The 16,815-nt window shown below is 40.1% G+C and overlaps 1 protein-coding gene across 1 annotated transcript in view; it reads right to left on the bottom strand.

Annotated features, from left to right (window-relative positions):
* Positions 1–8,237, bottom strand: part of LOC147663626 (BPI fold-containing family C protein-like) — a 52,018-nt gene extending 43,781 nt beyond the window's left edge. The window contains exons 1-2 of the mRNA XM_086950322.1: positions 8,106–8,237; positions 403–532 (exon numbers count right to left, since the gene is read on the bottom strand). Coding sequence (XP_086806448.1) covers positions 403–508 — 106 coding nt within the window. The 5' untranslated portion in view covers positions 509–532; positions 8,106–8,237. The remainder of the gene's footprint in view (positions 1–402; positions 533–8,105) is intronic.
* Between the last annotated feature and the right edge of the window lie 8,578 nt (positions 8,238–16,815).

The following is a 16,815-nucleotide window of genomic DNA, read 5'->3' as shown; positions in this document are numbered from 1 at the left end:
AAAAATATGTCTAATTTTTGGGATATGATATGAGAGATCAGGTTTAGTTGTTACTGGTTTCCAGAATGTTGTGCCTTAGGAAGAACACCTTAGTCTGCCCTCTCATTTGGTTCTCCCAGCAATAGCTTCCCTGGTGCTTGGCAATATCTAAGACATTAATGGCCAGGCTATGTCTGGACTAGGCAGAGCTATGCAAGATTTTTTGGATAGCAACATACATTACGCGTGCATACAATGAATCTGAATAGAACTCATTGACATAGATTGAGTTTAACATGAACAACAATATGGCACAGATGCGCCTCTCCTGGCCACTGCTTATCTGAAACAACCACTGAGAGTGCACAGTTTTCTAGTGGATTTCGCTTCCATTAACCAGACTATTGCTCCAGCAGGACTTACCATAGTTGATTCCTTTTTTGGAGAATTGAACCTTCAGAGCTGGGTTATTTTCCATGGACCATGCAGCTTGACATAACAGTAGCGCGAAGTATATTTCGGGCAGCATCCTTAACGCTACTCTTTAATTTTCCTGCAAAAATGGGGAAAAGGGATAAACAGATAATGTAAACCAGACTTGCGATCATTGAGTCAGTGCACATGAAAAGCCATATCCTCCCTTTTTATCACAAAACGTGGCAGGTCAGTGACCTGAATGCAAGTGGTAGTTGCTACTTCAACAAGCAATGTTCTTAGGCCAGGGGACCAGACCAGTGACTTTCATACAGGTGAGCATCCAACAAATAACCACATGCCAAAAAGTTTAGTTTAAAGAGTTTAGAGTTAAGAGAGTACAACATGCTCATGGTAGGAGGGCAGCCATCAGAGGAAAGTCGAGTGACCTGGGAATATACGTTCCATTACGTCAGGGCTTATATTTTATTTGTTGAAGGTTGTATTTGCATATATTGCACCACACACTATGAAATTAAAATGTATCACATGCAAGGGTGTTTTGTGCTTCTGCTCTAATGGTTTACTATAAAACTCCCTAATCTTGTTCCTCCATTTTTACGGTCTTTTCATGCCATGAATATTTTGCAATTGGTTTAGGTAAACAATTTAGGGGTATATTACCAACGTTTAGCGATATTTACCGCTAACGATGCTTAGCAACGAATTTTTTAACGCTAAGCATCGCCGGAAATTATCGCAGAGATAACTTGCTATTAGCAAGGTTTATCTCAGTAGTGATAAAAATCCTCGTGCTAACTGCCAATTGAGAGATTATCGCGGGAAAACCAACGATAATCTCTCGAAGTTTGGCGTTAGCTTGATTATAGGGGCTCACAAACGTAGCCATGATATCCACCTTCCATAGGATATCATGGCTAAGTCAAGAAAATACCAGGTGTAAAAAAAGCAGTGCTAACCGCGGTTAGCACTGCTTTTTTTTTATCACTGACAGGGTTAGCGAAATCCTTGATAATAGGAGAAATGTCGCTTAATATTTCTCCTATTATTTTTCTCTGGAACGCCCCCTTTGCATTTCATTAGAGATGCAAGGGGAAGCGTAGAGAAAAAGGGTGCTAACATGCAAATTTGCGTGTTAGCACCCTGTTGCTGATAAGTAGATAATTTTATCTCTGCTTTCTTGGCTTTTAAGGCCAAAAAAGCTGAGATAAATCCCTTGATAATATGCCCCTTAGAAATCTAAAGATCATAAACTAAGAGAATAGTACTATCTATTGCAATGCGTCCAAATTTGCCTAGCACTCAAAATTCATAAAGATTCACACACTGTACACACTGTCAGTGGTCTAATCAAATGATTTCCATTTACACTGCCTTCCTAATGGTGTTATAGATTGGATAAAACCTTAAAGGAGACCTCATAAACTGTTATCAACTGCCAGTAACTGGTTTTATAGTATACATTCTGCAGAAGGCAAGACAGTCAGTGCTGCAGTTTCTATTCAGACCACATCATTTTCAGTTGCAAGTCCTTTGATGTGGTGTTTCATGCATCAGTAAGTAACTCAAATTGTCAGCACAATCAACCATCTGACATCCAAAAAGTCCTGTAGTCATGATAACTTTTTCTCAGAACAGTTATCATTAGGAAAACACACCTATATACACTGTGAGAAACTGGGTTGTTGGTTGAATGGGGGTGACCCCTGTTCAAGCAACAGCCATGGTCCCTGTCAGGGTGAACCACAATGTCACTAAATTAACCTGTGCTTAGACCTTGGTAGCTTGGCACAAAAAGCAATCAGGCTTGTAAACCATGTATGTAGCACACAAACAGCAATAACATGAGAAACACAACATAAGAAAAATCCCACGCCACTTTAGAAAATTAGAGCAAATTTTAACAAAATATTTGACACCAAAACAAAAAAAATCCAATCAATTGAACCAGAGTTATACATTTTAATGTCATAAATAGCACCTAAATGATCAAAGCACCAACTATGGACATTAAGTTGCACGAGACTGGGTCAAAGTCGAAAAATATGGCCGACCATGATGGAGTGTGAGTCGGATATGAGATGTCGATTGGGTCCAGTTAGTGCTAACCTTGGACCTACCTTTGACATACGGACTTTTGAAGAAAATGTTCAGAAAAGGTAAAGTTCAATTGGCAAGGCTGCCGGCGGGAGCGTCGTCATCAGGGAGCCGCTGGACAAAGTCCCTCTGAAATTTCTAAGTTCTGATTTATTCTCTTTTTTTGGAAGTCAAAAAAACTCCAGTAGGATGAGGGAAGCAATTGTAGCTGACGAGAGTTCCAAGAGTCTAGATACCCCTTTACCCCTTAGGTGAAAAAGTAGGGGTAGCAGCCGCGAATTCAGGTCCGACTGGCGATGCATCTTAGGCAGATAGATGAGCAGATTGTCCCAGTCTTCTTTCTGTTTTCAGAGCAAGTTTTAGTCAAACATTTTTTAAGTCCCCTGTTGTGGATTTTGGTTATGTGAGCACTTTTCACGCCACAAACCTGGGTCCAGGACTGGAGGGGTACCCAATTGGTCGTTTAGGACTCACTCAGGCTGGATTCAGGTGTGGGTTCAAGATAGTTGAAGCCTTTTCTGTCCCTGAGGCTCTGCCCTGGAGGCTAGCCAACTAGCCCTTGAAGTAACTCTGGTAATCCTGGACTCAATTGAGGAAGCAAGGCTCAAGCAGTATAGCATGCCTCTGAGGGTTCAAGGCAGGCTGCAGCCTGCAAAACAGTACTTCTAGGTGCAGCAAAACAGTCTTGTGAAGTACACAGCAGGTCGCAGCAGTGGACAGTTCTCTGAGATGCCTTCCGCAGGTCCAGAAAACATACTGAACAGTATGTCTGAAGGTCCCTTTTTTAGACATCGTGTCTTCTTTGAAATGGTAAAGGTTTCCAGAGAATTCCCTTCGAAGTGCTTGAAGTTTCCTGACTCCCCTGTACCAATGCAGTGGTGACAAGGACTTTGTGTGAAGGCAGGGTAAAGCCTATTCAGTTGCAAGTGGGACAGTGCCCTGCTCTGCTCCCACATCCTGCCACTTGATGTCCCATTCAGGCACACCTAATACCTCTATTTTGTGAATGTCTAGGAGGAATACACAAAGTCCAACTGCCAGCTACACCCAATCATGTTACCTAGGACAGGATGCAGGCAGCAAATAGTAAGGGCATGAAAATGCCAACTTTTTTAAAAGTGCCATTTTCAAAATTGAAATTTAAAGTCCTACTTTACAATTTAAGAGATTTTTTAATTACTATTTCTTAGATTCCAAACATGAAATGACTCATGTTCTCATTCAAAAGTAAGTACTTAGTAAATATAATAAGGCAACCCAATGTTATCCTATGGTACAGGTAGGCTTCAAAGTAGTGATTTTTTTTAGGAGTTTGTCATTACAAGGACATGTCAAACTTAAAAGTACATGGCCAACCTTTTAATTAGAATGCACCCTACTGTGTGGGCTACCTAGAGCCTACCTTAGGGGGGACGTATGTGCAATAAAAGTGAAGCGTAACTCTTGGCAAAGGGCGTTATAGTGCCAAGTCCAACAAGCAGGTTGACACTGAATTGAGGCTGCAATGGCGGACCTGGTGTACATTTAAGGGGCTACTTTAGTGGGCAGTACAATTAGTGATGTAGATCCACTTGTAGCATTTACTTTACAGGCCCAGGGTACATGAAGTGCACATTACTAGGGACTTATACGTACATTAAACAAGCCAGTTATGGATAAGCCAATGTTACCATGTTTTCAAAAGAGAGCACATGCACTTCAGCACTGGCAAGTGGTGGCAAGGTGCCCAGAGTCCTAAGGCCAACAGAAACTAATGCAGAAAAAAAGGAGGGGAGGAAGGCAAAATGTCTGGGGGTAACCCTGCATAAAGGGCAATTTCCAACACGTGTATATGTATTTGAGGAAGTCTGACATGTTTGTGATGATGTTAATGACAATCCAGCCAGAAATGGAGTTAAGTATCATCAGTGCACTTTTGTAACTGCATCATTCCCTGTGTGACTCAGTATGGAACGTGTTATTTTCATGAATACAGAACAAATTCTCAGTTTCTTCCTGCAGATTGATTCGAATGATTGGGCCTAAAGGGCCTTTCTAGGGCTCCTACCTCAGTTTTCCTGTCACTCTAAAAGCATTTAATAAGCACCAGTACCTTTTCCAACAGAGAGATCAAGTAGAATTAAAAGTTCAGGTTGGATATCAAGGCAAGAGAGCATAACATCTTGAATATCAGCTTTTGCTGTCTGTGTACCACTCCCTAATCTAGAAGCTGATTTGGCTGAGATGTAGAACATTGGTTCTTCTAAAAAGCTGATCTGTTACCATATCCTATGCAATTTTGATAATAGATCATGGGTTTGAAACTGGTGTAAAGTTTGAAGTTTCAGCAGGTCGGCCACAGTTTTTTAATTTGTATTATTTGATATTTAGCTTCCTGTCCACTTTCCAGACTTGGGCCCTCATTACAAAGTGAAACACAATGGATTTAACCCAGATCTGTGACCTGGGATGTATGTTTGAGTTGTGAAGAATTTCGTCCATCATCTGTTCATTTTTCATTGGTCTAAAGAGAAGAGTATGTCCAGATATGGGGCCCATGCTCTTTATACCACCACATTTAAGGTAGCCTGGCTAACAAGGCAAGATACACCTAAACCAGTTCAAGGACGCTTTTTTCTTGTCCAGAGAGAACCTGGATTGGTAGTTTGGGCTGGACTGTTTCCCATTGGAAGCAGGGCCAATATTGATCTGCATATGGCTGTGTCCAAACTGGAATGGCATAGCGAGCAAAAAACCAATTGATTTAACCCAGATCTGTGACTGAGGGTGAATGTTTGATTTGTTCAGCATTCAGTCCAACATCTGTGCTTTTTTGCAGACCCACTTATAGCATTTAATGTATAGGCCCTGCGTATGTAATATAACACTATACAATGGACTTATAAATAAATTAAATAAGCCAATAAGGTGTAAGGCAAATTTGCCATGTTTTTCATAGTGAGCACAAGTACTTTATTACTGGTAAGTAGTGGTAAAGTGCACAAGTCCTAAGGCCAACAAATATGAATTCAGCAAAAATAGGAGGGTTGGGGCAAAACGTTTGGGGGTGACCCTGCAGAGAGGGCCAAGTCCAATATATACCTTTTATACTTTATTCAGGTATGATGGACAACTTCTGGAGGTGTTAAACTAAGTATATTCCCTAGAACAATACAATTTACAGTAATAGCTTTATCTGAGCATTTATATTGGGAGGTGGATGATCTTTAGCAGAGTATTGAAACAATATTGCACTGTCTCAAATCTCATACTGATGAATCTGAGTGATAAGCCAGAGATAGTTACAAAAATCAAACTATTTTCACAGGATCTGGAGATTAACCTATGAGTCCAAGCCACTCATGCAGGATCCATCCAGAAGCCAGGAATCTGTTTAAGCAATTACTCCCATGTACTGCCTACCCTTTCACAGGAAGTCCATCACAATCTTAGAGCTATGAGTTTTAGTATTTGCCTTTCATAGAGCACAAATTCACACAAAGGCATCAAATGATTACAAAGCTGGTTAGCACACATTTTCTGTTTAGCTTTAACAACAGCTCTCTTTCTTAGGCCACGCAGGTGACCAAAGTCGTGTCCTCCACATCAAGCCGTTCAAATACACCCTTCCGTTCTTTGACACTCCTCTGTAGAAGCCAGTATTCTGTGCCATCATCTCTTCTTTATCCCAAACATTCTCCTTTTCTTTACCTCTTTTGGTTGCCTCACCTGATCTTTGTCAAAGAAAAAGTAAGGGTTGAGTCAGTGGAAGGGAATTCTATTAGGCTGAAGGGCCAGAAGTCTTCCAGGTCCTTGTGAAAAGTAGTGACCTATCACTTCGGCTGATCACCACTTGCAGGTTATTTCTGGGTTGGTACAGGGGTGATATTCCAAGCACTTATTTTCAAGCATCCTCACTTAAATTTGAAGAGCCTTTTTTTGTCTGGTCTTGAGACCTGTCATATTGGTTGAAAGTAGAGTAGTGACTGCCACAGTTAAGCTATACCTAGTCTCTTTTATGCATTTTCCAGGAAGTCATTATGACATAGGAACTTTAAAGAATGGCATTAAAATGTACCTATCTGAATAGTTCAAGATTACAGGAAATCCTATCAAGTCACCTTGATGTATAAATTCCCCTGGTAAGCTCACCATGCTGTTGAATAGAGTACCTAGCCAAGTGCATTTGAAATGGTATACTTTTTACAAATGTTTACAATGACGTTGAACAACACAGTACCTGTGTCAAGAGGATAATTAATTTAGTAAGGAGTTCCCCAACCAAATTCATAAACATAATATGGTTAGGTCACAACACAGTTCTGAGTCAGTTTCCGTTTCACTACTGGCAACAATGGCACAAGCAAATAGTCAATTCTTGAGCAAACCTTGAGCTAAGTTCAAGTAATACAAAAAAATCATTAAAGTTAAGACCAAGCAATAAATCTCCCAAACCAGTATCAAAATGTTAAAAAAAAATAAAAGTGAATTGATATAAAACAGTTCAAATCAGTTAATGATAACAAATGTATGGATGTGTTAGACACAAAAATACAAAGAAAATAGAAAGCACTACTAAATATCATTATTTTCATGAGAAGTACCTAGGAGAGATTTTAGGCTAACTGCAATGGAGTTGGGGAATGCGAATCCATTGACTTGCACTGCTTAAAGGTTTTTACTCAAGGATTTCTTAGTCTTCTAGTTCGCAAAATTCTCCAATGTGGCAATTTGGGATCCAGACATTGGCAAAAGCCCATCAAACTCCGATATGTTGTCATTGTGCTCCAGCTGAAGCCTTCAGTTTGGGCACCTAAAGCTTTGAGCAGGACACAGATTGATTTTGGAGCCACTTCACCTAGGTCCCAAACTTTAACTTTATACTTCATCACTTTTTTCTTCCAATATGTTTCGGCGAATCAAGTCTGGATGCTTTAACCAAAGAGGGCGGCAAAATGCTGGATACCATCAATGTGAGATCCTGCTGAAGCCTTTTTCACCTTGACAAATGTTCTAAGCTGGTTGAATTGAAATCCTTGTTTCCGTAGTGTGCACTCTCCTTAGAAACCTGGCCTGGGTACCTGTTCCAGATTTATCAAGAAGGCATGCAGCACAGCAAAGCACAGACAGTAAAGCTGCTTTGCGTTTCATGAAAGGGAGAGAGCGGAGCAGTGCCATATATATGAAGATGTGGTGCTGTGCTGCTCTCTCCTTGCACTGTTGAACTTTAGGCATCAAAGGGCCAATGCACACATCCTGCACCAAGTGCAAGAGTGTCTGCTTTGTCCGAAGTATAGGTATTATATCGGAAGGGATCCTTTCCAATTCAACACCTATGCTTCAAGGCTATTCCAACTTTGTATGTGTGCTGCACATCCCCTCATGTACATCTTGTAAACATTGTCACATACCATGTAAAGAGCTCTGATACCTTCGGGTCTAGCTAGCTCTATATACAACTCAAAATAATAATAATAATAATAATAACTAGTAACTAGTGAAATAAACTTGTAAAAGCTTTTGTACTAGCTCACAAGGTCGTGTCTAACATGCACACTGCATTACGAGTGAGAGAGAGGAATACAGATAGTAGTGCAGTGCAGTGCTGCTCATACCTGAAGGTGCTGTCTTGGTCCCAGGTCCTGGTTAGAACAACCTTAGGCTTCCTTGCTTGAACAGGACTGAGAAAGGACCCAGAGTGCTTGACAGATATACAGGTCACAAGGGAATCTGGGCAGAGCAGGGTGTAATTATGCTAATGATAATTATTGCTTTTGGACAAAGGGTGTGGATAGGTGATCGAGGAGAAGAGAATTTGGGATAGTAACCGTGCAGGGTATCTGAGGCAGAGGAGTTATGAGGTGAAGAAGGCCAGAGAGTATGATGCAGGGGGCCAAAGCAAATGCAGCAAAGCTACGTGATGAGGTGAACACCTGTTAAAAAATCTTAAATACAGGAAATGATTGTATGCATGTAAACACATGTTGAGCTGCTGTTGACTCTTAAACTGTCTACTGAAGACTTGTAAATGAAGATGTGTTTAATATGCGAGAAGCTTTGCACAACTTGAAAAACCAGAAATCCCTTCAGCCTTTGATTCAGTCCAAAAGCAATACCGCTTTACATGTCTGGCACTTTTTGTTTGTTGTTGTTTGTTGTGAAATGGCATCAAAAAGATGATTATGAGATGTTGTCCTCTCAAAGGGCATGGACTCTACTGCAAAATGTCCGCTAATTAGTCTGGAAATTTGCCCCCCGCCAGGCCACTGTGGTGGTCCCTTAGTGTCCCTTTAGGAATGGGGAAAAATTGAGAATTGGATTTAACAGAATTGATTCAAATGGTTATACACCATTCTTGCTCTGATTTTCACCCAGAGAGTTCATTCTTGCTCGGATTTTTACCCAGAGAGTTCGACTGATTTGAGCAGTCGGTTTCACAAGAGTGAAATGAATGGGCCGGAAGTGTTTCCGTGTTAACTGTAGTCACAATGGGCTGGTACCCTCCACTACTGGATCCATCAGAGATTATGGGCAACTCATAATGAGGTCCCCTATTGATAGAACTCTTCAGAAAGTCCTAGTCTAGATAATACACATTGATTCGTAGATTACATGTTGTGGTTTATTGGTTACTTTGAATGCCTTATTTAGGAGTTGGGGGATGCTTGTGAAAAAGATGTATATCTGAACTACTATTAAATTATAGTGATGAGATTAATGTATGCACAGACTTTGGATTGGTTTCCAGGGGCGGTTGCTTACTATTTTGAGGCCACGATTACGAATTGCATGGTACTGGCAGGGTGCTAAATCTGCGTAAAAAATACAACGCTGTGGCCCTGATTACAAGTGCAGAGCTAAAAAGTGATTTGTGTGCACACATGTGTTTGCTCAAGGATTGGAATACGAGTTGTGAGATAATTATCAACCCTACCAACATTTATCTGGAAAAATGTCTGAAATTTATTGGGAAAAATATGACAGTCAGTCAGTCAATAAAACTTTATTCGGCCACATTATGGCCATAAAAGTACATTTACACAAAGGGTAGACCAATAAAACTATACGGCTGCATAGTAATAAAGGGCAAAGCTACTATAGCATGTACATTAGTTGTTTTATCAATTTCTTAGCCCTTATATGTATTTGATTTGTCATGACATAACTAGAATACTGACAAGACCTTAATAAGATACATCTATAAATAGGGGTCAAGAAGAGCACAATCCTTAAGAACCAATAGGAATTAATGACTTGTTAGTCACAATATACAAACACATCAGTCCAATTAGATATCTTGAGATCTTCCTTGTCAGACAGGATAACAGAACCAAAAGTTCATATTCTAAATTTTCTTTATTTGAAGTTACGTCATGTAGATTCAACAAAAACAGCCGACACGTGTTTCGTCAATACCATCAGTTGGTACAATGAATTTCTCAAGGCTAGCATGTGTATGGTGAGGATGAGTGCCAGGACTTAGATTTCAATCGGAGTTTGAAGTCCCCGGCAATGGTCTTGATAATAGAAAGACTTCACCCTAACCGTTGTATCGTTCCACTATGTATGTCACGAATAGTGATCATCCACACAATGTAATATATTTGATATCAAAGCGGCGTTCGGTATATAAACCAGTGATAGATAAAATTATAGCCCTGACACCAATTAAGAGGGACAGCAGGGTCGTGCGAAGTACCGGAATTGAGTGAAGAATGGCAGATAAGCAGATCGCAAAGTGTCAGCAAACCAAAGCGCTGTCCCAAAGTCTCTAAATGCTGCAATTAAGCAGAAGGGTCCGCAAACCTGTAAAGGACCTGTAAAGGATGAGGGTGGCATTACAAATATATCACAACAGGAAAGGCCATGGCACAGAAACCTCCCTCATTAAAGCAGCAGATGAAGTAAGGACCATCCTAGACCATGGGGGCACTGCAGTACTGGTGCTGCTAGATCTATCAACAGCCTTTGACACAGTCGATCACGTCACACTGATAGATCGTGTCTCAAACATAGGCATCACACAGAAGGCCAAAGAGTTACGTGCCTTGTTTCTCTCCAACCGTACACAATCTGTTGCCCTCGGCTCCTACAAATCAGCACCTTTCTCCCTCCCGTGCGGTGTGCCACAAGGCTCATCCCTTAGCCCAACACTCTTTAACATATATGTGTTGGACCGGGCCAGGGTCATCAAAGCCCACGGGATGGGACTCACTTCCTACGCCGATGACACACAACTGGTACTCACTATCCATAATGATGGAGGAGCAATCGCGGCCAGCTTCCAAGATGGAATGCATGCGATCAGCACTTGGATTGCCAATAATTGGCTAAAGTTAAATTTCGATAAAACTGAAGTTTTGATCTTCGCAAGTTGCACTTGGTTTGGTGTTCCACATGGTGGCCAGCCATCCTGGGACCTCTACCTCTCCCGGTAACCAAAGTGAGAAATCTAGGTGTCATGTTTGATGACAAACTCACGTTCCTATCACACACAAACACAATTGTCTCATCAACCTTTTACACTCTCAGAATTATAAAAAAAACTCCTCCCATTTCTACCACCCAGTGCCAGAAAAACCCTAATCAGCACACTAGTAATGTCACAAATTGACTACTGCAATGTCCTGTTCCTTAATGCCCAGAAAAAGGTCACCAACAAACTTCAGATGGTGCAGAATTCAGCGGCCAGAATGATAACAGACACCCCCAAATACCAGCCAATTGCATCGCAAGTCCGAAAACTCCATTGGTTACCTATAACAAGCCAAATCAAATTCAAAGCCCTGCGAATCGCCTTGAAGGCCATCCACAATACAGGACCGCACTTCCTGAAGAAGGGTTTCTGTTTCTACACTCCCAACAGAGCCTTGCGCTCTTTAACGGCTAACCTCTTGAAGGTTCCCTGGACAAAAAAGTCTCCTAGGGTGACTGAAGATTCGTTGTTGCCACTGCTAAATTATGGAACACTCTTCCGATGCACATCAAATCATGTCAAAATCTGTTTGCCTTCAGGAAACTTTAAAAGACGTGTCTTTTTGACCAATAAACTTCCATCACTGGTTTTGCCCTCTAGACACTCCATAGCGCCAAGACACCCAAGGGTATTTGCGTGCTCTACAAAGTGCATGAATAAAATAAAATAAAATAAACAGTGTGCAAAATGAAAAACAAAAATTCCAAAAGAATAAACGGCCTAAGCGAGAATAGGGTGCATTAAATACAGTACTCATATGAAATTAAAAGCAGTGCTTCCTACAAGATTACAGTACCAGTCCCAATTCAATGGTTAATCAAACATTTTCCGTTGGCGTACGGCCCCTGATAAGAAATGTGTAATCCCATAATATATCAAGGGTGATGACTGCATTTGCAGATATATCATGGAAGGTCTTACATGTGCAAAGTGGCAATTTAGAATTAGGTATGTTAAACACCAATTCCGCATGTTATGACTCATTTTAAAGTCACAACTCAAAATAGGCAATAATTCTTGCATCTTTTTAAATTCTGATCGCTGTAATATTGGATTTGAAAAGGTGTGATAATAATTGCCTAGCTGAGAACTTGTAATCACGGTCTGAGGAGTAACACCCTGTAGCCATGCATTTACAAATTTAACAGCATTTAATTGTGAAGATTGTGCAGACCCAGTATTACTGCATGTATTTCATCACCTTATATATTTTCCGCTGGGATTGTTGCTTATATTTACCAACAGCCTGAATATTTAATTTACCAGTGTGGCTTCCTATTATCAGTGTGGCCATGCATATGAATCTGCTTTATGGCTGCAGTATGGGACAATCAATAATTTGGCTGAGAGTGATCTTTCTCTATGATGTCTTAATGATAGATTTGAGTGCTATCAAGCTAATATCAGGGTGCACATCTTGCTATGTAAGTAAGATGACTATCATTCTGCAAATGCAGGTTCGGTTTTGGTTGAATGTCACAATATCGAGGTCCATTGATCTTCACATATATCAAATCCACAATATCACGATATCACTGCAATATGCCTAAACAGGAAAATATAGGGGCCAGATGTCCAAAATTGCTGATTTTGTAATTTCCTAAAAGTACATTTTAGCGATTCGCTATTAGGAAATTGCAAACTGCGATGTACAACAGTGTGTTGACACTGTTAGTGACTCACAGTGGTTCCCATTGGGACATGCCTCATCAATATTCATAATGCAGGTTGTAATTTGTGATCCATTGTGAATGGCTACAATCACAGGGATGGTGGCCGGCTGCAGTCAGCAGACTACCATGTCTGTGATTGCTTTTTAAATAAAGCAATATTGTTTTTTGTAAGACAGCCCTTTTTCCTTAAAGGAAAACAGGATGCATTTCAAAAAAATTTAAAAAGCTACTTTTTTAATTTTTTAAGAGCAAGCAGTGGTCCATATGACCAGTGCCTGCTCTTAAAAAATGTTGATGTCCACATTCACAAAGGGGGAAGAGGTCCCTGCGTGACTCCTTCCTGTTCTCTAATGGGTTACCGCCAACTTGAAGTTCCCAGTAACAAAACATTCTAACATACCAGTGCTATTCGGTATTAGGAAGGGGCGCCCTCAACACAGCCCTTCCTAATACCTAATCGAAAAAGCAAAATGGGATTCTGTAATAACAAGTTACCAATCCCACTTTGCCTTCTGTATATAGCAAAATACATTTTACCAGTCGCAAACGGCATGTTGGGCCGATTGTGACTAATAAAATGCTTTGTGCATCTGGCCCCAAGTTCTCTATCCTTAACTTCGTACATATTTAGCTTGATGACATGTTGCAATCAATATTGTGGACTTCATATAAGGAACGGTAATTTATTTATTTAAACATCCAGACTATGACAGACATGGTGAGCGAATCAGTTATATAACACTGAACCAAATTGTAAAGACTTTTCACCAAAGATTTGTTGATGATGTCAGTAATAATATGATATATCTATCGACACATTATGTGAGCAGCATTCGTCAATATGGGGTGAAATTTTTAGAAAATTATACTGAGGTTGAATAAAATGTGTGTATTTTAAGCATATACGAGACATAGAATTCAAATACAACTTTATGTCAGAGCTGGAGCTTAAACGCACTGCATTAAATTTGCTAATGGGTGTGACTAACATTCAAAAATAATAGTTCTCTTCAAAGATTTCTTCGAGGAAATAGCGGCCTGTATGAAGTTTGTCTTTAATGGTTCGATTTAACATATTTGAATGAGTAAATTTAATACACAGTTTTGTCAAATTGCCATAGCACAATCAATAGGACTAAGAGAGAGAATTCGTTTATTAAAATGAATAGATGACCTTATTTCATCTTTACCTGAGGCATGCTTATTAACGTTGCCTTTAATAAATATCACTCATTTCTGGAACTGTGCGTACTCCATGACTACCTAGAACAATGCTTAACAAACTGGTTTCCCTCATTAATTTATGAGCAGTACTTAATAACACCTCAATTATTAAATTACACTGCTTGAATCATTCCTACGGATGGAGTTACAAATAATAAAATACATCCTGTGTTAATGGTGAACTCTTTTCTGGTGGAAGAACAAGCTTCGTGCACAAAGCAACAGTGCCTCCTCACTTAGATCCTTGGATGCCTTCACCACTGAGACACTACAGTATGAATTCTGCATAATTAACAGTGTTGGTACTTCCTATATAGCATCACAGCATAAAGTCATTTATTTCACACTGAGTTTACATTGAAGAGTCATTTTTTGTTTCTTAATAACTTTGGCCCCATTTGGCAAATGTGTTTGACAATTTCTAATAAGCAAATATTTGGATTCATCGTGTCAAGTCTTCATGCAGATCGGTTGGATGGGGGGAATAAATAGGGGTAACAATATTGCTTTACTCATTCCTCACTCCTGTAAGAATCTTTCTACTCTGCTAGAAAAAAATCACTAAATGGAATCACACCAGATTAGCCATGAAAATAGAACTTTACTCAATAAAGTGCCTTTGCTTTGGTATAAATCAGTTCAGTAGTATTGGAGAAATTAGTATAACAAAAACTGTCAGTGGACTTGAAAGGATCATAAAAGGTTAAGATATTGTACTATAAGTCCCCAAGCCATCCTTGAAGTCAGGTTAAAGGAACGATTGTGACCAAAATAAAAAAAATATCAATTTGATTGGCTAAGAAGCGTTTTTCCCCATCTTTCAAGTACATGAGCTCCAAGTTGGTTTCATGGACCGAAAGGCATTGATTGGCAGGTAGTGGCCTGAAAAAATAATAAAAGACCACATAAGGGGTCATGGAGCATAGACCCTGACCGAAGAGGTCTTGTTGATTGGAGCGCTAAAGTGAACCCATCATAGTTCAAAATTAAAGTAAAATGTGTTCATGATGCAACCGGTCTGCAAACTCCCCGTGTGTCGCCTGTCAAAAGTCCTCAGTTCCAGTACCTGGACTATAGCCTATGAAACACCTAGACCCATCTTAGGTTTCCTTTCAAAATTCACGGTCTTGTTACTGGGACTGTGAACTCAGAAACTCTTGGAATAACACTTGGCGCCCTTTGCTAGTCAGCTGCTTCTGCACCAAGACCATGGGTGCAATTTAGATGTCTTGTTTATTGGTACAAAATAATAGGCTATTGAATACTGACACTTTGGGGGTCATATATAAAAGAAGAAATTGAATCACAGGAAGGCCACCTGCAAGCTTTATGACCAGAAGCTGATATGATGACAGAGACAACTCCACTAATTCTGCACTTCGACTATGAGAAGACATTTCAAGTCAAAGCATGAGAGATGGCAGCGGAGGGAGACTATTGCTGAAGCTTAGGGTATTGAAACAACCCTAAAATATAGCAGAATTCTAAATACACGTCTGCCAGTGGTGGGATAGGAACTGGACCTTGCCAAAACCAGGTCCTGTGGCCAACCCCAATGGGAGTTGGTGGCCTTCTGTGGTAAACCATAGAGCTTGCGGCCAATCACTGTAGCCAACCTTCACTGTGCCAAAGGATGTGCACAGTAGGGGGTGGCTACCCATGGAAGGTTAGCTGCAAGTCATGGTAATGTGGGCAAACTATTCAATCAAAACCAACTGTGCATGGACAAAGGCCATAAGTACACTTAAAGTTAAGATATGGTTGGGGTGGTTATAACAACTTTATATTTGCTAAACCAAAAAAAACTGTAAAAAAGTGAAGTAATGCCCCTGTTTTACTGCTTTCTGCCCTTTTGAGACATGTTTATGTAGTAGATCCTAGTGCAGGGACACACCAGTTGGTGTAACCAGGCACTTTATAAATAATTTTTATTATTATTTTAAACTACACCTAAACCCTAGTAACATTCACCAGTTACTGTTAGCCAGGCAACCTATAACTCTTACAACTGTCATGAAAGCATTTACTCCTACAACGAATGCAATGCCTATGGCCTCACAATATTTATCATATTAAATAACAGCAAATAAAAACTGAATATATATAAGTAACAAAGCATAATGAAAGCAGTTTATATAAACTTTATTGTTAGCCATCTTCATGACAGTGTTAAAGGTAATGTGATAGGTAATCTATTTTGATGGATCATTTATGACATCTGTAATTACATCTGACAATTAGAAGGTGCTGTCAAGAGCACTGCATTTGGTATGCGAGATACGGTTTGCAGGGCTGCTATATACATATATATTGCAGGGCTGTTATACATAACAGCATACCGGTCCAGCAAACCGTATCTCCAATACCAAATGCAGTCCTCATGACAGCACCGTCAAGTCAGATTACATATTACTTTACCTTTAACATGATCATTAAGACGACTAACAATAAAGTTTAAATAAACTCCATTCAGTATGCAATGTCACTTATATATATTATGCTCTTCTAACTACACAATGGTGTATATATATTACCTACTGGCGGTCGCCAGTAGGTAGTTATAGTTAGGCTAATTTTCAATAGAAAATCTCAACATTCTATTGTGAATAACTTTGGCGCTGGTTGAGGAATCTGCCTGAAAATTTCCTCAAATTTGCCTCGCGGCGCCCCGGTCCTTCCCTGAAAGTTTGGTGGGGATTTGTCAAGCGGAGGCTGAGAAAAAAAGGGGGGTCCAAAAACGTGTTTTCCCCATGTTAATTTCCATAGGGCGGTCGACCTCACTTTTAGCCCGAACGGCTGAATGGATTTTCACCAAACTTGGCAAAATTATAGGGACTGGTAGCCCGATGTGCCTTTGCTATGTCTCAAGATATCTGCTCCAGTGGATTTTGAGTTGAAAATTATACTGCAATCATTTTGAACTAAACCTGGCTATCCTGGGGGTATGATCAT

This window comes from Lissotriton vulgaris, unplaced genomic scaffold, assembly GCF_964263255.1.
Source record: "Lissotriton vulgaris unplaced genomic scaffold, aLisVul1.2 SCAFFOLD_2802, whole genome shotgun sequence".
Classification (NCBI taxonomy): domain Eukaryota; kingdom Metazoa; phylum Chordata; class Amphibia; order Caudata; family Salamandridae; genus Lissotriton; species Lissotriton vulgaris.
The sequence above is the reverse complement of the archived record's forward strand: the minus strand, read 5'-3'. Positions and strand labels throughout refer to the sequence as shown.